We start from the raw sequence: 21,105 nt of genomic DNA, 5'->3' as shown, positions 1-21,105 counted from the left end.
ATAGAACACCAAAAGCTGTGCTATCTTATGGACCTAACATAGGTCACATCCCTCACGTGCGCCAAGAGCACATTCGATAGCATCATCTTAAGGTTTAAAGATCCAAACCTTCTTCTTCTTAGCGGAAACGCGCGTGGCCAAAACATAAAAAGATCGGCATAGTCGCTCATAGGGGGGCATATATATCCGGATAGAGGATAGTCTAGATCTTGATTCACTATTTCCCTTTTGATTTTTCTTTTCTGTCTCGTACGAAGCAAGGGGGGTTGTATGTTTATATTTTATAATTTTAGTTTTTCAAATTTCAATGCTTTTATTTTTAGTTTCGAGCATTTGAATTTATGTTGTAGCTATCTATAACATAGCTTGAAATACTAAACAAGATTTGGAACTGGTGTATTTTAGCTTCGAAGCTTTCTAATTGAGCTTGGAACTTCATATTGGAAACAATTTTAGCTAAAACAAAGGAGAAAAACACAAAACATACATACCATAACAAAGTTTGGAACTGACGTATTTTAGCTTTGAAACTTTCTGATTGAGCTTGGAACATCAACCATATCCAAGACAATTTCAACTAGAACAAAGGGAAAAAAGACATAGAATATACATTGAATAGTTAACCGAACTTAATTGTAACTGATGGTTAACCAATCTATGATTAATCGACCATTTTTCGATTATGATTATGGTTAAGCAATCTTTCATAACCGAACTGACTTTACAAGTCCTTACTTTTGAAGGCTGATAATTGGTAAATAAGATTTTTAACTGAACTATTGATCCATTATAATCCATACTCTTTTCATGATTACACTTCTAAATGGGTAGATTATTTTTGTTTCACGCGTCTTTGTTAGTTGTTATGGAAAGAGGTGAGACGGTAGTGTTTTTACAATTGGCAAAATCAAAAGAGAAAAATAGTACATTATTCTATGCTTGATTAGTTTCTAAAGTTTCTTAATGTGCCCCCACAATCTTAGAACAGAGAACATGCCTTAAAATTAAGTTGCTGGGCTTATAAGTAAAACTATTAAATTCTTACTTTTGGTAAGTGAACTATACTAGGCCTAACGGAGGCATGAATATACCGCATCTACTACGTATACCATTAATGTTACGATTTGATATATAGCTTTGTTTAAGCGTGTAATTTTTCTAACTTAGAAGCTTTTAAGCGTGTAATTTTTCAAACTTAGAAGCTAAAATAGTGATTTAAAAGTTTAATCCAATATGTTTATTTTTCTAACGAAGAAACTAGGGCTGTGCAAATTTCGGGTTAACCGTGAAAAACCCGAAGCCCGAACCGAAAAAATCCCGAAACCGGACCGATATGATGTAATTCGGTTGTTCATCGGTTCCTATCATTGGTATTTCTCGGGTTCGGGTCGGTCCTCGGTTTTGGACCGAAGAAAACCGACTTCAAGTAAACCAACATCAAGTAAACCCATTTGTTAAAAGAAATGGTGTAGAGAAGAAGTGGGATGGTAGTAACCCGTGGACCATATGCCATGAAAGTGCAAACTAATGGTGAAGAAACAAGTATCTTTTAGTTGATGAAGATGAAATGGTGATACAAGAAAGAAGAGACCGTCAACAGGAAATTCTCAGTCTACTACCATAGTCATCTATTCATCTGGTTTCACTTCAAAGTGGTCAAGTGTAAGGCCCCGTCACCGGTGCCTCACATTTGGGTGTTGGATTTACTCATCAACATAGTTCTAATCATCAGAGTTATAAAAACATTCGCGGAATATAAAACTTTCACAAACATTACATATTAAATCTTAACTTGTCTTAAAACATTCCTGTTTTTCAAAACAAGAACATTTAAATATAAAACTTTATCAGTCTTCAGATGCCAGACCCTTATTCTTTTGCCATGTGTCCCCGCTCAAGCCAGCTGTCTCACTCTACTTACCTGCGTGCATACAAAAAGTCAGCTACGTTGAGTGAGTTCTAGTTAATCAGGCAACATACAATTCGTTCTCATACATCTTTACACGTATCCGAAGACACGTATTAATTCTGTAACTCTGTATAATTATCCATAAGAGGAACGTCACATAATATCAAATAAGGGAATCAGTACTACTACCCGTACTGTATATGTTTTCCACAAAAGGAACAATCTATATATATTTATTATCCATAAAAGGAACACTCTATATATTATCCATAGGAAGGACACTCAATACATATATTATCCATAGAAGGAACACTCTATATATATTATTCATAGAAGGAACACCCTATATACTTTCCATAGAAGGAACGTTATACCTTATCCATAGAATGAACTCTATATATAATCCATATAAGGAACACTGTACATAAGCTATTATTTAATATCCATGTAAGGAACTAATCTCTTCCCTTGGCAATACGTGCAATATCCGAAGATCGTTCACGTACCGACAAGCTTTCTTTCATAACGTCCATACATCATTCTTACATTACATACAATATTCATATCTTTATTCATAACCTGACAGTACGTGCAATATCCGAAGATCGTTCACGTACCGACAGGCAATCAATCGTATCTATCACGTATATCATACATGGCATACACTTACCATTTAAGGTAAGTGTATTAACTGTCACATCGAGTATGCACACAGCCCCGAAAACATAACAAGGAAATGGGGCTAGAAACTCACCGGATTGCGGTTACGTTCACTGTTAATGGTTGTCCTTCTCTTTAGCTGTGCGCGACTAACTGTATAACAATTATACGTGTCAATTAACTATCACTACTCATATCGTCCTTCTACTTTAGTTATTACCCACAACGAACGGGGGTCGGGGGCAGCGCCCCAGGCAGCGGGGTTCTAGGGGCAGCAGCCCCTAGCAGGGTCCAAGGGGGAGAGCCCCTGGCTGGGGTCAAATTAAGTCTGATTCGCTATCCGATTCGTTACCGAACTTAACTTAAGCGAACTTAAGGTTCGGCGAACTTAAGGTTCAGTGAACTTATCAAGAGGCGAAGTTAATCATTCAGCGAACTTATCAAGAGGCGAAGTTAATCATTCAGCGAACTTAATCCTTCAGCGAAGTTAATCATTCAGTGAACTTAATCCTTCAGCGAAGTTTATCATTCAGCGAACTTGTATATGGCGAAGTTAATCAGTAAGCGAACTTGATTGGCGAACTTGCTGCGCGCGAACTTAGCTGCAGTGAACTTGCTTGCAGGCAAAGTTGTCGCAGCGAGCTGCTGCTGCTGATAGGGTCAGTTTACCGATCCAAAACATGCGTTTTACCACCCTTATTCCGCTCGTTTATGGCTCGGCTTTAGTCCCAGCCATTCCCTAGTCCGATTGCGGCCCAAACTTGACCCGTTTGTAACATAAAGCATGAAACTTTAAGGCTAAACGTTTAATACTAGGTCTAGGGTCCATTTTAAATGAGCCGCACCTATTTGCAGGTCCATTAAGTTCGTTTTTAGCATCAAGTTCACAACTTTACGTTTCATTTACACCCGATCTATTCTCGTTCTAAGTTTCACGACTAAACGTTTATAAAAACGCAAACCTTAAGGTAAAAGACATACCTTTACGTGTTCGTTTGGTCTCGATTAGCTAGGTTATGAACTTGAATCTTGTATCTACCTTGTGTATTGAAGATTTATCTCTATCGGGCTCGGTTTTGGTCACGGATCTCGCTCCTACCTCTCATGGCCGTATACAAGTAGTGGTGTGTGTGTGTTTTTGAGTGTGTAGAAAATAAGATGGAGAAAATGAGGATTTACGGTTTTAGGGTGGTTTAAGGGGTATTTATATCCCTTAAGGCCCATGGACCTAAGGCCCATTACCCCTAATCCATCTTACTTAATCCAAATCCATGATCTTTTATTAATCACTAGCTAATATTATTTAACGCTCGTCAACTTAACGAAATGTTTCTTTATTTAATATTATAATATTTGGGATGTTACATCAAGTCATTCATTGTTGTTTACTAGAAGACATTAGGTTCGGTCATCTTCAAGTTACCCGACCGGCCCGACACAAAAAGACCCGAAAACCGATTTTAATCATAGCATCAGTCTTCGGTTCTTATTTTCATCCATTCTCGGGTATCGGGTTGGTCCGGTCTTTTGCCGGGTCGGGTCGGTTTTTTAAGTATGTGCACCCCTAGAAGAAACAATATTCTATTGGAAAAGGTCGATGTAGGGGCTTTTTCTAATGGGTTCGTGGCCAACCTGTTATCCCCATAGGTTGACTAACAATTCTACTCCAAAACAATCATTCCATAGAGTTAACATACTTTCTGATTGAAGACACATCTCAATTTTCTATTTTAATATTTCTAGAAGAAGAATCTCTTTTAATTTTCTAACAATGTTAATAATATTTGGATTGTAGGACCCTGTTACCGGTAGCCCTACTTTCGTGTTGGATTTACTCATAAACACAGTTCTAAATATCAGAGTTAATTAAAACATTTACGCGGAATATAAAACTTTCATAAAACATTACATAATTCATAACTTGTCTTAAAACATCCTTTGTCTTTCAACATTAAAGCATTAAAATTAAAACATCATAAGTCTTCAGATGCCAGACTCTTATTCATTGCCACGTGTCTCCTCAAGCGAGCTGCCTCATCCTACTCACCTGCGTGCATACTAAAAGTCAGCTACGCTGAGTGAGTTCTAGTTAATCATACACTATACAATACACATAAACTTATATTTTTTCATTCATACTTTCTTACTTTCATACTTTCATACTTTCATTCTTTCATACTTTCATTCTTTCTTTTGTATTAACTTACCTTCATATCTTACGTTATAAAGAGCATTACGCCCTACATTCCTCGAGTATTATTAGGGCTCGGTACCCTCCTTCCTCGAGTATTATTAGGGCTCGGTACCCTCTTTCCACGAGTATTATTAGGGCTCGGTACCCTCTTTCCACGAGTATTATTAGGGCTCGGTTTCCCTCTTTCCACGAGTATTAACAGGGCTCGGTTTCCCTCTTTCCTCGAATATTAGTAGGGTTCGGTTCCCTAGTTCTCGAATATTAGTAGGGTTCGATTCCCTCTTCGTTACCATACAACCATACATCATACCTCGAGTATTATTAGGGCCCGGTACCCTCTTCGTAACCATACAACCATCCTTTCCTTCTTTTATTAACTTTATCACATTCATACACATAAGCATACATATCATACTTACCTTATACTTAGCGTTACAACCTGACAGTACGTGCAATATCCGAAGATCGTTCACGTACCGTCAAGCCATCATTCATACATATCACATTATTCACATAAGGCATACACTTATCTCTTAGGATAAGCGTATTAACAAACATATTGAGTATGCACACAGCCCCGAAAACATAACACATAAATGGGGCTAGAAACTCACCTGAACACGGTTACGTTCACCGTTAATCGTAATCCCTTTCTTCAGTTGTGCACGGCTGACTGTATAACAAGTATACGTATCAATTAACTATCACTTCTCATAATGTATTTCTATCTTTATATGACCCACAACGAACGGGGGTCCGGGGGCAGCGCCCCTGGCAGCGGGGTCTAGGGGCGGCAGCCCCTAGCAGGGTCCAAGGGGCAGAGCCCCTGGCTGGGGTCGAGCTGCCAGGTCAGCTTGGAAAAATTTTATTTCCATTAACTGTCTTAACACATTTTTCATTAGATTTTTAATTTATTTTCTAATCGAACTTGACTTTAGGCAAAGTTAAACCTTAGGCGAACTTAGCTTTAGGCGAAGTTGTCATCAGGCGAACTTAGCTTTAGGAGAAGTTGTCATCAGGCGAACTTAGCTTTAGGCGAAGTTGTCATCAGGCGAACTTAGTTTTAGGCGAAGTTACCAGTTAGGCGAACTTGGCCTCAGGCGAAGTTATCGCTTTGAAGGCGAAGTTATCGCTTTGAAGGCGAAGTTGCCCAGTTGCAGGCGAAGTTGCCCAGATCAGCCACGGCTTTGATTTATGTCCAGCATTTTGGGCGATTTTAACACCCTTGTTATGGTTCGATATCACCCACTACGTTTCCCAACCATTTTCGGTCGTATATACGCTATAAAGCTCGGATCTTTAAACTTCAAAGATCAAGAATCATACCTTTTTGAGCTTGTTTGGATCTCGTTTACTTGTTATCACAACTAATCGCTCTCTCTCGGATCTGCCCGGTTCTTCCCTCGGCCGGCGGCGAAGTTGTGTGGTGTGTGTGTGTTTTGGAGTGTGTTAGAAAAGTGATAGAATGAAAGATATTTTTTGGGTTTAGGGGGTATTTATATCCCTTAAATCCCATGGACCTAAGGCCCATTCTCATTTAACCCATCTCAATTAATCCAAGTCCATGATCCGCTCCTTACCCGATATTAATTAATTACGCGAAATCACTAAACATAACTTCCTTTATTCAACATTATAAATTTTAGGATGTTACAATTAAATTACATGAATCGTTTAAAAATGTTCACTTTATGTCCTTAGCTTCCAAAGTTACGCATATGGTTATATTTGTTCGTACAGTAGTGTACTAGCCTTTTAACTCGTGTATTATACGGGATTTGTCAAATGATAAAAATAAATAAGGTCTGTTATTTCAATTGTGATTCTTAAAATATTTATAAATTAATTTAATGTGGATTTAATAGAAAAAACAAACGAGGTTAACGAAAAGTACTAAAATTTTTAAAATGTACTAAATTTATGTAGTTGGTCAAACCTGTAGAATGAAAATGACAATTAATCCAATAATAAATAAAATCCACACTATGTTATAACCCACTTGATAAAATGGTTTTAACTCATGACTCATGGATAGCTAAACTGAATAAGATTATAGATTAGGAATTAGGAGAAATATAGATTTTTCACATAAGCTTTAATATTTTCTTTTATTAGTATAGTAAGATTTTGATTCATTTGATGAATGTTAATCTATTTCAGATGTCAGTTTTTAAATGAAAAAACATTTTATCCGTCTAGTTAAAAGAAAATATAAAAAGTACCATCCCCACTTCATTTTTGGTCATCAGCTTCTTTCACCACCTTTAGTTATCATCTATGTTTAACACCAAAGTCAAATTAACATAAACTCATTTCAATAATCACGAACTAAATCAAGCTCAAAAAGCACTAAATTGCATTTGCATCCCATCTAAAAACCAAAAACCAAACCAAATTTAAACCCCACATCAAGGCACCATCTTCACATGCCACACCTATGTGATCATATTGACCATCTGTTCAATGATAGATGTTAAACTCAAGAAGCAAATACAAGCCCTCAACATGCAATTGCGTTATAACCTTAAAATGTACAAGCGTGCGATTGGAAAATGGTGAAACATAATCGAAGTGACAACATTTCTAGGTGGTTTCTCTTATGTTTCACCAAATTTCTTCATAGCTTTTCCCTATTGACCAAACTTCTCTATGACACTGGTCAGCGGTCTACGATTATCCATTGAGACATGGGTAGGGAGTCGGCGATGATAGTGGTCTAAACTAACATTGCGTACTATGACATGATCGGTCTCCGAATGATGTAGACTGATAACAAAAGCAATATTAATATTCCTTTTAACTTTTTTTTCCCTTGAATACAAGTGCTAAAAATTTAATATTACGTTAATTCAATATCCCTTTATATGAACATCCATTTTAATACCACGCATGAGTCGTGACGCTTTTACAAAACTTAACTCAAAATAAAAAAAAACGTGTACCCACATGGTTAATTAATTTAGTCCAATATTTAACAAAATAAAACTTAATATTATTTAAAACTTTCTTCCAACTCAAAAGTCTAAACCAATTGCCAAACCACCTTAGAAATTTCTTAGTTGTGCCATCCCGCCATCTTCAACGACCAGACCTATTCTAGTCTAAGTCTAAGTCTTCCAGAATAGTCAAAACAACCTCCGTGTTTTATACTTTTATTATACCCTCTTAAATCAGATCCATTATTTTCGTTTTTGTATCTTCAACTTTTATTATTATTATTATTATTATTATTATTATTATTTTTAAAAGATGAACGATCTGTTATCTCGTTCGTTTTCCGGTGGCCGTACCGGCGACATCGAAATGGGTAACACTAACACCGGTTCGAATCTCGAAAACTTCTTTCATGACGTGGAAGCAATAAAAGAAGAGCTCAAGGGTCTTGAATCACTTCACAGTCAACTTCAGTCGTCTAACGAACAGAGCAAAACGCTACACAACGCTAACTCGATTAGACCACCCGTAGTGGCAACGTTGCCACCAACGTTGAGGACGAAAACGCGGGGGTACACCGCCCCCTGCATTATATGAAATTGATTTTTGGCTGCGTTGTATACAAAACGCGGGGGTTGGCACACAAATCAAAAAAAATAGCCGTTGGGTGGGTGGGTGGGTCTTGTTGTGGTGGTGGGTGAGTTACAGATCGGAGAAGAAGGAGAAAAATGGTGGTGGTGGTGGGTGGTAACGGGATCGCCGGAAAAATGGTGGTGGTGACCGGCGAATTGAAGAAGACTAGAAGGAGTGGTGTATTATATATTTTTATTTTAATTTATAACCCACACCATTTTGTTATTGTAATTTTAAACCCATAATATATTTTTAATTGCAATTTTAACCCCACACCATTTATAGGTAAATAAGTTTCAAAATCTCCATATTGGTAAACACTTTTTACCCAAACCCCTTTGGTAAAAAAAAAACTTGGTTTATGCTTATGTTTATGTTACTAATATAGTGTTTTAATTATATATTTAATTATTTAAATGAATTATTATTTAAAAAAAACAAATAAAATTAATAATGACTGGGCGCCACGTGGCGCATAACCCTTGGATGTGGAGCTTTATGACTACACATGGTCTTAAAAGTTTAAGAACTAAGATGGACAACGACGTTGCCTTGTCACTAAAGAAGGCTAAGTTTATTAAGAACAGTTTGGAAGCACTGGACCGGTCTAACGCGACCACCCGGAGTCTCCCGGACTGTGGTCCGGGAAGCTCGACTGACCGGACACGGATGTCGGTTGTTAATGGTCTTCGGAAGCAGCTTCAGACGTCGATGAAGTCGTTTAATGAGCTTCGGCAACGAATGGGTGCGGAACATCGGGAGACTGTTCAGCGAAGGTATTATTGGATATTAGGTTTATTATTATGAGCTGACGGGCGTTAGGTTCTCTCTATATCATGGTGTGATTATAGACACGACACAAGATCCTGACATGACCCTAACATGAAATTCGCGGGTTTGGGTTTGGTATAAACGGGTTCGATTTAGGTTTGGGTTGAGCCTTTGAATCCGTTTAGCTAAACGAGTCGGGTTTGGTTGAGTTTAGTGGGGGTCATGACCTATTTAATCTATTTATTTTTTTTTAAATTGTATTCATGTAATAACTTATAGTATGTTTGAGATTGAGTTTGAAAAATGTTTATTGGCTTATTGATGTTTTCAAAAAGCCAATAAGTTAAAATGTGATTGGCAATCACAAAAAAAACAGGTTTTCAAAAGTCTTAAATCCTAGTTTTTCAAAATGGCTTATTGGCTTTTTGAAAAAACCAATAAGCATTTTTCAAACTAAATCTCAAACATGCGCTTATATTTGTTGGGTATCTTATGTCTAAATTTAAAATAAAAAAAAAGTTGACAAAAAAACTATAATTAAAATTTAAATGTTTAATATAAATTTGTATTTTTTGGTTGTAAAAATATAAAAAAACATACTATAAATTTAATTATAAACGCAATAAAAAGTAAAAGATTTATGGTTGTGTCTGGGTTAATTTGTGAATACGCGGGTCGTGTTCAGGTTCACATGTCTTACATGACTTTCAAGTTCGTGTCAAGTCAACACGCTAGCTAACACCCCTATCTATATATTATAATGCATCGTTCAGTAATACTTAACTATGTATTTTACCACGTTACAGGTATTACACCGTGACCGGCGAAAATGCGGATGAAGCGACCGTCGATAAGCTAATCTCCACAGGAGAAAGCGAGACGTTTTTACAAAAGGCGATTCAGCAGCAAGGGAGGGGGCAGGTGATGGAAACAATACTTGAAATTCAGGAACGACATGACGCTGTTACGGTGATTGAGAGGAACTTGAAGGAACTGCATCAGGTGTTTATGGATATGGCGGTTTTGGTGGAGCATCAAGGGGAGCAGCTTGATAATATCGAAAGTCATGTGAACCGGGCTAACTCGTTTGTGACTCGTGGGGCACAACAGTTGAATGAGGCGAGAAAGAAGCAGAAGAATACACGGAAATGGACTTGTTTCGGGATCCTTTTGTTGCTGATCATAATTGCCATTATTGTCTTGTCCATTAGACCATGGAAGTAGCAGGCTTTGTTAAACATTTGGTATGTTATTTGTTCTTGTTTATAGAAAATTTATTTTGGGTGAGAGTTTTATGCTATACTTTGTTATTGTAATTTAAGAGTAGATGGAGCCTGATATTCTATTTTTATTTTTTAAAGATTTGGATTCTTGATTGGGAGATATGTATATGCTTGCTATATTTTGCTACAGCTTAAAACAATAAATCTAAATTCATTTTCGCCTTTTCACTGTCCATCATGTTAAGGTTCAATTCATTACTTGATTGGCATCCCTTATTTGTTAGAGCATCTCGGGTTTATACATTGTTAATTAAATGCATCAAACATGATATATATACTCTATTTTATGTTACGTTCACTTTCAAACACATTAATAAAAATAATATGTGAAAGAGGGGCCTCCCATCACCCTGTCAGATGGAGTTTGGAACCTCAAACGCAATAAGAATGAATAAGACCAAACAGAAACTTCAACGAAGGCATCATTGAAGATACATAGGCGCTGGTTGCAGGAATGCATCATTGAAGATACACTAGATGCCTCAACACCCCCCCCCCCCCCCCCCCCCCCCCCGAAATAAATAAATAAAGAAAAACACACACATACACAAAGGCTAAACAGGTTGAAATGGGTCGGTAACTACATGCAGGAAATCTAAAGAAGGCCAAGGCATAGTGAGGTATGACCATCAAGCCAAGATCAACTATTCTAGAAAGGATGAGATAACTAGAGTACTAGACTTTGGAAAAAGGTTCTTCTAGAATCTTAATTCCTACAAAGTTAAGTGTTAATTTATGCCTGTAATCTAGTATATCATCATACCGTATATTTCTTAGAAGTAGACATCACGTCACCACAAAAGTAGCTACAATAAAAAAAAGTGAACTTCATGAATTTGTTAACGATGCATAAACATAAATAATGCATAAAACAAACTCATATGCACTTTCGTCTAACATATATATATGTAAAGCCAAGGATACATGGACTAGACTTGTCTGATCAAAATCGTCCATTTCGGGTCCTTCGATTTACAGTTAAACACTTAAACCTATTATGCTATCGATCGTTATTCTTTTCAAGCTTATGACATCAGTTTTGGTTATGACATCGATTATTTGATTCTTCTGATCAACATCAGCGAAATCGCGTATGAACAACAAAGAATATTTGGTTAGTCAATGGTTCTTCATCTCTTGCCCACTTTGTAAATTTCTAAATAATGATTTTGAATATTTGTTTATGGGTCAGTAGTTAGAGGTTTTAACTTATTTTGGTTTGATGGTTTTGGATTTCTTATTAAATTTGTTTAGATGATCTACTATTCTCGATGAATTCCTAACTTGGATCATTCGTTCCGCTTCTACGATGATGAAATTTGTTTATGATATTTGATAAGATGTGATAAAAGTTAGTTTTTATGATTATAACATGTAGATGTGTAAATATCTATTTTATTAGCAACATGTAACACCTCAAAAATAAGGCTTGTTACTTTCGTGGGATTTACACATCACAAACGTAGCGACAAACTTGTAAAATCATTTAATAACTCGTTAAACCTTTACAAAATTCAAAATCTATGCAACTAACTTTCAATCTAACAAAAATCATATAAAGTTCACTATCATAGAATATACTCTTTGCTCTCATTAGATCGTCCAAGATGCTACGTCAGCAATCACCTAACTCACTAGGAAACATGCATTAAAATGAGCCAACTTACACTGGTGTGTTAATGACCAAATGTTTTAAAACATTTTACAAGTGAAGGTGGTGTGGTTAGTTGACGTTGTTAAGATGACAACGGGTCAGAAGGAGAGGCGTGGATGAAAGGAATTATTTGCATTTTCTACGCCACGCGATATAATATAAGTGTTACTAGTGTAAGTGTAAAGAAGTGACTTTTCATTTATGTTTGTAACATGACCAACTCAACTTCTCAACATCGATATATTATTATTCTCTTTTGTTAAGTTACATAAAACAAAACAAAATACATTACTAACCTATTTTCTTATGGTTCGTGCACGTTCACACTAAACACCACAACCGCCATTAATAATATAAGTGCGATGCGAGTGCATTTTAGCTCGCTTTCATTTTCTCCGCGTTTCATCACTACTCATTACTACTCTTACTTCCGAACCACTTTTCATCTCTCAACCACTTCCATGTCTTACCGCCCTAATTCTCAAGGCGGCGGCCGTCGCGGCGGCAACCGTGGAGGAGGTCGCGGTGGCGGTGGCGGCGGCGGCGGTCGTGGCGGAGGCGGTGGAAGAGGCGAGCAACGATGGTGGGACCCTGTATGGAGAGCTGAACGGCTTAAGCAAATGCAAGGAGAGGTTGAATTCGTTTAATTCGTTGTTTCTGTTTTATATATGAACTTGATATCCTTCCTAGGGTTTTACATTTCAAATTAATCGCTAATAAGTTTATGCTTGTATAACATATACAGTGCACTTGTTAAAATCATTTAATGATTAATGGAGATCTAAATTTGAAGTTGAACCTAACTGAAACGAGCCTTGTTCATGTTTGTCGGTTAAGCTTTTATTGGACAAGCGGATGGTTCACAAACAGCTTACCGGACAAAATTTATTGTTTGTGTTTGTTCATTTGAGAAATGAACTTGTCCATGAACGGTTCATGAACACAAACAATATTTTGTTTGATTTGGCTAAACGAGAATGGTAAATGTCAACCGGTCGGTTCAGCTACAAAGTCTGTGTTGGTGTTTTTTAAAATTCATATTCGTACGCTAACTTCACATATAAATATATATTTATTTTATAGTTAATATTTTTGCTTAAATCTGTATGACAAGTTTAGAAAATGCATTTAGAAGTATTAAAAAACCTTTAATGAACAAACACAAACAAACATATATTAACGGACATAAACAAACACATTATTGAACTTTCGGACCACGATTGCATGAAATTGGTCTCTGATCATTTCGTTCATTTAGTTAGTTAAATGAAATTCCTTGTTTATGTCCGTTCATTTATTAAACGAACATACATAAACACACTTCTCGCCGAATAGTAAACGGACAGTTAACCGAACACTTGGTTCGCCTAAAGCCCTAAGAAAACTATTTCTGAATGATGATTTTCAGGTTGAGGCATTTGATAAGAACCACTGGTGGGGAAAAATGGAGGAAATGAAGAGGGGAGGAGATACGGAACTGATAATAAAGCATTTCTTCAGTAGAAATGATCAACAAACTGTTTCTGATATGGCATATCAGCGAGGGCTTTATTTGTAAGTGCCACATTTATTTTCTTCAAATGATCAACAAACTGTTTCACCATTGATGTATTTATATTCTCTTTGTGGAAAGAAAGCCATGCATATAATAAAGGGAAGGCACTTGTGGTGAGCAAAGTCCCATTACCAAATTACCGAGCAGATCTTGATGATCGTCATGGTTCTGCACAAAAAGAGGTATAACAAGCTGGTTTTTGTGTACATTTGGTGTTTTGACTAATACAAGATTACATGTTATTCTTATTTATGAGTGTTATTCTTATTTATGAATGTATATCTTGTTTTCTAGATACACATGTCTTCAGAAACTGAGAGAAGAGTTGAGAATCTGTTGGATAGTTCACAAGGGACACAGAAAGTTGACAAATTTTCTGGTACATCCGCTCAGAGTGCCAAACAGTTACCTAGAGAATCAGACAAGACAGCTGGCGTGTCGGTTATGGAGACGGATAGTGCCAAGAAGGCACTTAGTGTTGAGCTAAAAGAAAGGCAGGATAAGCAGAAGGTACCTATATTGTAGAGGTGATAAGATGGTCAGACTGGGTGGGTCAGGTGACGGTTCAAAATGGGTTCAGGTTGATACGGGCCATTTCTAAGGCCTGTAAATGAACCAAATGTTCGATGAGCAGTTCGTGAACTGTTTAGTTGGAAGTTTGTTTATTTTATAAACAAACGGACATGAACAGCTTTTTTTGTTCATTTAGTTAACGAACAAACATGAACACATGCCTCGTTTGTTTGTTTACGCTCGTTGTCATTACAACTTAGTCTAGTTATAATAACTTTTAAGGCCCAATACATTGTTTTTCACATTATCTTTAACTGGTTTTAGCTCAGTTATGCTCTTTCATCTAAGTTCAGTCATGTTTATTCATTTACGTTCGTGAACCACTCCTTTGTACTGTTAAGAAACGACATAAACAAACCCGAGCTTAACGAACCAACATGGACACGAAAAACATGTTCGTTTAATTTTTCGCGTTTGATCATTTGTTCAGTTGAAGTTAGATAAACATTCTCTGTTCATGTTCATACGGTTTGCTTACAAGCATATTTTTTTTAACAAGTTTGAAAACGAGTCAGGTCCAGTTGACCTGACTTGTAAATACTTATTATGTTTTTATTTTATTTTTCCTAAATAATCTATGCTCTTGTTAAAATTACGAGAAACTATATTTTTACCAATAATACTTGTGTATACAAATAACAATTAAGGAAACTAGACTTTGGAGATAAATTCCCATCTGACCAGTATTGTGATTTGACCCATCTGATTAGCCCATTCAGAGTTTATCACTAATGCTATATTGTATTGTGTTCTCAACATTCTGGTCGTGTTTAATAATTTACAACCTTGTAGGAATCTGATGCTGTTAAGGCCATGTGTTCGTTCAGAGAGAAGCTTCCTGCACACAACATGAAATCTGAGTTTTTAAAAGCTGTTGCTGCGAACCAGGTTCTTATAATCTTATCAACTTGTTGGCTTCCATTATTATTCAAGAAAATAACAATCTATTGAAGTTGTTTATATTTTTGTAAATAACGATACAGGTATTAGTGGTTTCTGGTGAAACAGGGTGTGGCAAAACTACACAGCTTCCTCAGTTCATATTAGAGGAAGAGATATCATCGTTACATGGGTCCCACTGCAATATTATATGTACCCAACCCCGCCGTATATCTGCAATATCTGTTGCTGCTCGTATATCTAATGAAAGGGGAGAAAGCCTTGGTGAGACTGTCGGTTATCAGATCCGTTTGGAATCAAAACGATCTGAACAAACACGATTATTGTTCTGCACAACTGGAGTGTTGCTTCGAAAACTGGTATATTTTGTTTATTATCGGTTAATAAGACTTTAATTCTTAAATATGAATACATGGTTCTCTCGTAAACGAACCTAAAGTCCAGTGAACTGTTCATGAACCATTTGGCTGGAAGTTTGTCTATTGATTAAATGAACGAACATGAACACATGTCTTGTTCATTCATTTATGTTCTTTAACACTCGTTTACACATTTCTTTTATAAAGATGTACATTTTTTGGTAAAGTTTTAGGTCCATCACAATTTAGTCTAGTTCCATAGATTTTAAATATCACGCATTAGAACTTCGTCTAGTTATATAAACCTTTTAAGCCCAATAAACAAATGTTTGTGTTAATTTTATTTCGTTTTCTGTCAATTTATTTTTGGTTCTTCTGTGTTTGGTTATGTTTGTTAACTTACATTCTTGAACCCTTTGTTTATACTGTAAATGAATGAACATGAACACATCCATTTCTTAATGAACTAACACAGACAAGAAAAGCCCATTTGTATAATTGTTCATGTTCGATCGTTTGTTTGGATAAAGTTAAACAAGCTTGTTTGGTTCGTTTACAAGTTCTCTCAAATTTTATTTTCAGGTTCAAGACCCGAATTTAACAGGTGTAAGTCATTTGTTAGTTGATGAAATCCATGAACGAGGACTTTCTTTTAATTATTTTGCGTGATCTTCTTCCTAAACGCCCCGATTTGCGATTAATATTAATGAGTGCTACAATTAACGCTGACTTGTTCTCCAAATACTTTGAAAACGCCCCAACTATTCATATCCCGGTACTACTTTTGCCATGTTGTGAAATATATTTAACATTTGTTATTTGATTAATAGTAATCAAACTATTATATTACCAGGGTTTAACTTTTCCTGTGCAAGATTTGTTTCTAGAAGATGTGCTCGAGAAGACTCGCTATGCAATAAAATCCGAGGCTGATAATTTTCAGGGTTATTCAAGGAGGAAGAGGAGACAACAGGAAACTAAAATTGACCCCATAACTGAGAAATTTGAGGTACTATTTATTTATATATATATATATATATATATATATATATATATATATATATATTATCTTATTAGTGTTTAGACTGATATCGAGCTAATTTTTATTGTAGGATGCTGACATCAGCTCAGTATACAAAAACTATAGTGCAAATACCAGACAGTCACTTGAAGCTTGGTCCGGTTCAGAAACGGACTTGGGTCTTGTATGTGTTATGCAAATACATGCGTTTATAATTTATAGTTAAATACAAATATTGATGTATGCATAGATATAGACACATATATTAGTGAACCATTAGGGTTTAAAACCAGTTCAGATAAACCAAATGAGTTCAATTTATTGAACTTTTGTTTTTTCAAAACTTTTATACAGGTAGAAGCAACTATTGAGTATATCTGTCGGCACGAAGGTCCAGGGGCAATTCTGGTATTTCTTACAGGATGGGATGAAATTTCAAAGCTGCTTGACAGTGTCAAAACCAACAATTTTATTGGTGATCCTACAAAATTTCTTGTTCTTCCTCTTCATGGTTCAATGCCTACTATCAACCAACGTGAAATCTTTGACCGACCTCCTTCTGGCATGAGGTTTGACTTTCCTACTATTAGGATTATTTATAATTTTTTTTATTTAAACTATTGATCACTCACTTGATATATCTTTTTATATAGGAAAATTGTTTTGGCGACTAACATTGCTGAGAGTAGCATAACCATAGATGATGTGGTTTATGTGATTGATTGTGGGAAAGCAAAAGAGACTAGTTATGATGCTTTAAACAAACTCGCATGTCTGCTACCATCATGGATATCAAAAGCTTCAGCACATCAGGTATCTACCTATAAACAAACCGAGCGGACATGAACGAAAGTTCACGTCTTGTTCGTTCATTTAAATTCATTTATGTCGGTTCGTTTATGCTTGTTAGCTTGCGTTTGTTTAAGTTGGTTTGCATATATATTTATTTTAATTTATTCGGCCTGTTATATTTTAGTCTAGTTTAATGAAATAAAAATATCACTCTCAATTTTGTTTAATTCTATTAATTTTTTACTCTCAAAAGATTGCTGTTCTCGTTTACTTACAATTGGTGTTTTCTCAGTTGTATTCGTTCATCTATGTTTGTTTGTTTACTTATAATTATAATTGGTGTTTGCTAAGTGTATGTTCATAAGCGAAAATAAATGGGTCGAGATTTTCACTCTTGTTTCTCATGTTATTATCTGGTGGTATTGACAGAGACGGGGTCGTGCGGGTCGAGTACAACCTGGAGTATGTTATAGATTATATCCAAGAATGGTTCATGATGCAATGCTTCAATATCAGTTACCTGAAATTCTTAGAACACCTTTGCAAGAACTGTGCTTACAGATTAAAAGCTTGCAACTTGGAGCCATTGCGTCCTTTTTGTCCAAAGCACTTCAGCCCCCAGATGCACTCTCGGTTCAAAATGCTGTTGAACTTCTTAAAACCATTGGAGCCCTAGATGATGCAGAAGAGCTCACTCCACTTGGTATGATGTTCAGTATTTATCATACTCATTTGTGGTAAATTCGTCGGGTTGGGTAACAGGTCAAACTGGTAAAGTCTGATGTCTGTCTGGGTTGAACCGGAACACGTTTTGTCTAGAGTTTCTATGCACATAGCACATGTTTTACTTGTTGAGATAAAAACAATCTAGTAAATGTGTTGAAATTGCCGCACGGAGGTATTTAGATATTAATTAAAAATTTTATATAAATGAACAGGACGCCATTTGTGCACTCTGCCAGTGGAGCCCAATATCGGAAAAATGCTTCTTATGGGCTCGATTTTCCAATGCGTTAATCCCGCATTAACAATCGCTGCTGCGCTTGCATCTCGCAGCCCTTTTGTTCTTCCAATTAATCGGAAAGAGGAAGCCGATGAAGCAAAAAGATTCTTTGCTGGTGATTCATGCAGGTCAGAATCTTCTAATTGTACAAGTCCTTATCATTCTGGAATGTTCAATTTCATTTTGTGCGGTTTATGCAGTGACCATATTGCCCTTCTTAAAGCATTTGAAGGGTGGAAGGAAGCAAAACGGGCTGGAAATGAAAAATCATTTTGTTGGGAAAATTTCTTGTCAATTCAAACCTTGAAAATGATAAGCGACATGCGGCTTCAATTTCTTGATCTTTTGTCTGATATTGGCTTTGTGGATAAGTCAAAGGGTGCAAATGTAAGTGTTTCTAATTCAGTTCGCTTGCAGGCTATGAAATTTGGTCAACCCAATATGTTTACTTATTCACCCTTTTGGTCTGTTATTTCTGCATATATTTCAAATTGTACTTTTTTTTGTGTGTTTTAAGGTTTACAACCAATATAGTGATGACATGGAAATGGTATGTGCAATACTATGTGCCGGGTTGTACCCAAATGTGGTTCAATGCAAACGAAGAGGAAAACGGACCGCTTTATACACTAAAGAAGTAGGAAAAGTTGATATTCATCCCGCATCTGTGAATGCGGGTGTTCATATTTTCCCGCTTCCTTATTTGGTTTATAGTGAAAAGGTGAAAACAAGCAGCGTATACATTCGGGACTCCACAAATATATCAGATTATGCTTTGTTAATGTTTGGTGGGAATCTAATTCCAAGCAAAAACGGAGATGGAATTGAGATGCTCGATGGGTATCTTCAGTTTTCTGCTTCCAAGAGTGTGTTGGGATTGATAAAGGTAATTCATTTTGTTAGATGTGACAATATGGGGTGGGTTGAGTAACGGGTCCAAATGGTTTGTGGTCAAATACGGTTGGATTGGGGTGAAACACTTTTATGTAAAATTTAACAGAATTTTTAGCAAAAGTGAGTGTTGCCGTGTTGGGACTCCAAATATGTTACAAATGGAAAACTATAGATACCAAACATGCTATGTTTTAAAGCTAGATCCTAAACATGTTGGTAACTATATTGAGTAGGCTGGGTCGTTTTGGTACGGGCCTTGCTAGATTGGGTTGATCTGAAACACTTTTTACTCCAAATATTTTCATCTGGCTGTCATATATGATTAGTAACACCTTGTTATTTCTGATAAAGTTTTCTTTGAATAAATTGATTTATGTTTTTATGAATTAAAATACATTTTGTGGGACAAAGCTATTTTATTCAATAAAGTAATTTTATAATATATGTGCCAACTTTGTTATTTCTGCAATCTATGGTTATTTTGTTATAATATCTTTAATGTTGATTGTTGCAGAAACTAAGAGGGGAAGTAGATAGATTATTGAAAAGGAAGATAGAAGACCCCAAGTTGGATGTTAATGTTGAAGGTAAAGGAGTTGTCGCAGCTCTTGTTGAGTTGCTGCACAACCAAAATGTTCGTTATTAAACGTTTTTGTTATTGTTTTTGTAATCAATTTTGGATCTCATTAGACAGATGAATCAAGTATTTATGGTTCTTTTATTAGCAGTTCCTCTTTAGTTTCTTTGTTAAATAAAGACGAACTACAACTAGATTTTGTGTTACACATAGACTTTACTTGTATTGTATTGACAGAAACCCGATTGCTAGATTCGATAAAGAGTAGGATGATTTGGTAGTTTCGTTTTGTTCCTTGTCTAAAGGAAGAGTCGAGTCTCTAAACAGTATTTGTTTTAAACTTAAATGATGTATTGGTGTTACGGTGTGGGAACATTGTTCTCAAAAATATAATTTTCATGTCATTGATTTGAAAAAAGAATTTGTTAGTTATAGAATCCATTTAGGAACGGAAAAGAAATTTCAAGATTTTAGATTGGTTAGTTTATTTTAGAATTACAATATCTAAATTATTTTAAGTGTATATAATATGTTAAAATATATTATAGAAAAGCTTATATTAACTAGTTGGCTTTATGATTATGAAAAAGTGGTAATTTTTTGATTTGTCAAAAACTATAAGGCTGGCCAGTATACTCCAACTCCCCTCATGTATAAGGGCATCTAATATGATCATGTGGCGTTCTATATGAAAAGAGGTCATGCGCGTGATACCCCTAGAACACCGCCCCTCCCCTTTGTTGGTCATACGTGACGTGAAGATGGTGATTGTGGTCCCTCTCGTCAACGCACTCTCCCTAAACTTTTTAGTATTAAATTAAAAAATAGAAAATGGAGAATGACGGAGAATTAGGAAATGGTATACCCCTATGTTGAATGGTGATGTTAAACGATAAGGGGAAAGCTGACATGGTGTAGACGTGATTAATGAGAGAAAGGGTGTTGAGGGGTGTGTACCCCTGAGCCTAACGGCAACAATATTTTTTTTTTCACTTTACTTTTGCACAATGTTGAATATGTAAATCTTTAAAAAGTCAAAAGTATGTTAGATTTACACACAAAGCCGATTACGATACATGTGAAACATGTTTCTTTTTTCATGAAGTTGTCACGATAGATAACTTAGCTTTAAATGTAACAACATTTAGGTTGTTTTTTTTTGCGTCTTCACGCTCTATTCTTAAGACGCCCGGTATTTTTCTTGAAGGGTTCTTTAGTGAGGTTTGCCAGATAATATATTTTTTAACCAATAAAAAATTACCAATTCTCATTATAATTGTTGATCCAAAGGTGAATAAGATTTAGGCTTGCATTGTTATTATTACATAAATCTATACATCTTTTTTCAGTCTATGTGGTTGATAAATAAGTCGCTACTAATCAAAATGACTTT

At 35.9% G+C, this 21,105-nt stretch overlaps 2 protein-coding genes and 1 pseudogene across 6 annotated transcripts in view; 2 read left to right on the top strand and 1 right to left on the bottom strand.

The window, feature by feature from the left end:
- Positions 1 to 4,450: 4,450 nt before the first annotated feature.
- The window catches only part of LOC143622929 (uncharacterized), a 45,275-nt gene continuing 28,620 nt past the window's right edge, over positions 4,451 to 21,105 (bottom strand). For all 4 annotated transcript variants that reach the window (XM_077093938.1, XM_077093939.1, XM_077093940.1 and 1 more), the window contains one exon: positions 4,451 to 4,461. The gene's annotated coding sequence lies outside the window, so the exon portion shown is untranslated. The remainder of the gene's footprint in view (positions 4,462 to 21,105) is intronic.
- On the top strand, positions 8,009 to 10,573 carry LOC143622928 (syntaxin-121-like). Its single transcript, XM_077093937.1, has 3 exons — positions 8,009 to 8,236; positions 8,852 to 9,106; positions 9,908 to 10,573. The coding sequence occupies exons 1-3, from the start codon at positions 8,013 to 8,015 to the stop codon at positions 10,323 to 10,325; spliced, it is 897 nt and encodes a 298-aa protein (XP_076950052.1). The 5' UTR covers positions 8,009 to 8,012; the 3' UTR covers positions 10,326 to 10,573.
- Positions 12,371 to 20,007, top strand: LOC143622927 (DExH-box ATP-dependent RNA helicase DExH1-like; annotated as a pseudogene). Its single transcript, XR_013151800.1, has 16 exons — positions 12,371 to 12,670; positions 13,447 to 13,592; positions 13,676 to 13,775; positions 13,888 to 14,103; positions 14,959 to 15,054; positions 15,150 to 15,425; positions 16,008 to 16,200; positions 16,279 to 16,434; positions 16,538 to 16,630; positions 16,801 to 17,015; positions 17,100 to 17,259; positions 17,668 to 17,941; positions 18,177 to 18,369; positions 18,442 to 18,628; positions 18,759 to 19,127; positions 19,650 to 20,007. The product of XR_013151800.1 is annotated as a DExH-box ATP-dependent RNA helicase DExH1-like (transcript).

The sequence above is a fragment of the Bidens hawaiensis genome, unplaced genomic scaffold, assembly GCF_021521415.1.
Source record: "Bidens hawaiensis isolate Kalapana, Puna unplaced genomic scaffold, B.hawaiensis_p1.1 tig00003244_1, whole genome shotgun sequence".
NCBI classification, from domain to species: Eukaryota; Viridiplantae; Streptophyta; class Magnoliopsida; order Asterales; family Asteraceae; genus Bidens; species Bidens hawaiensis.
This window is presented reverse-complemented; position numbering and strand designations above follow the sequence as displayed.

Bases quoted from the DNA above. Each gene is read 5' to 3' on its own strand.
- LOC143622928 (XM_077093937.1), top strand. From the start codon at position 8,013: ATGAACGATCTGTTATCTCGTTCGTTTTCCGGTGGCCGTACCGGCGAC. The intron at 8,237-8,851 runs GTTGCCACCAAC...TGGTCTTAAAAG, and splicing joins AGACCACCCGTAGTGGCAAC to TTTAAGAACTAAGATGGACA. The intron at 9,107-9,907 runs GTATTATTGGAT...ACCACGTTACAG, and splicing joins CGGGAGACTGTTCAGCGAAG to GTATTACACCGTGACCGGCG.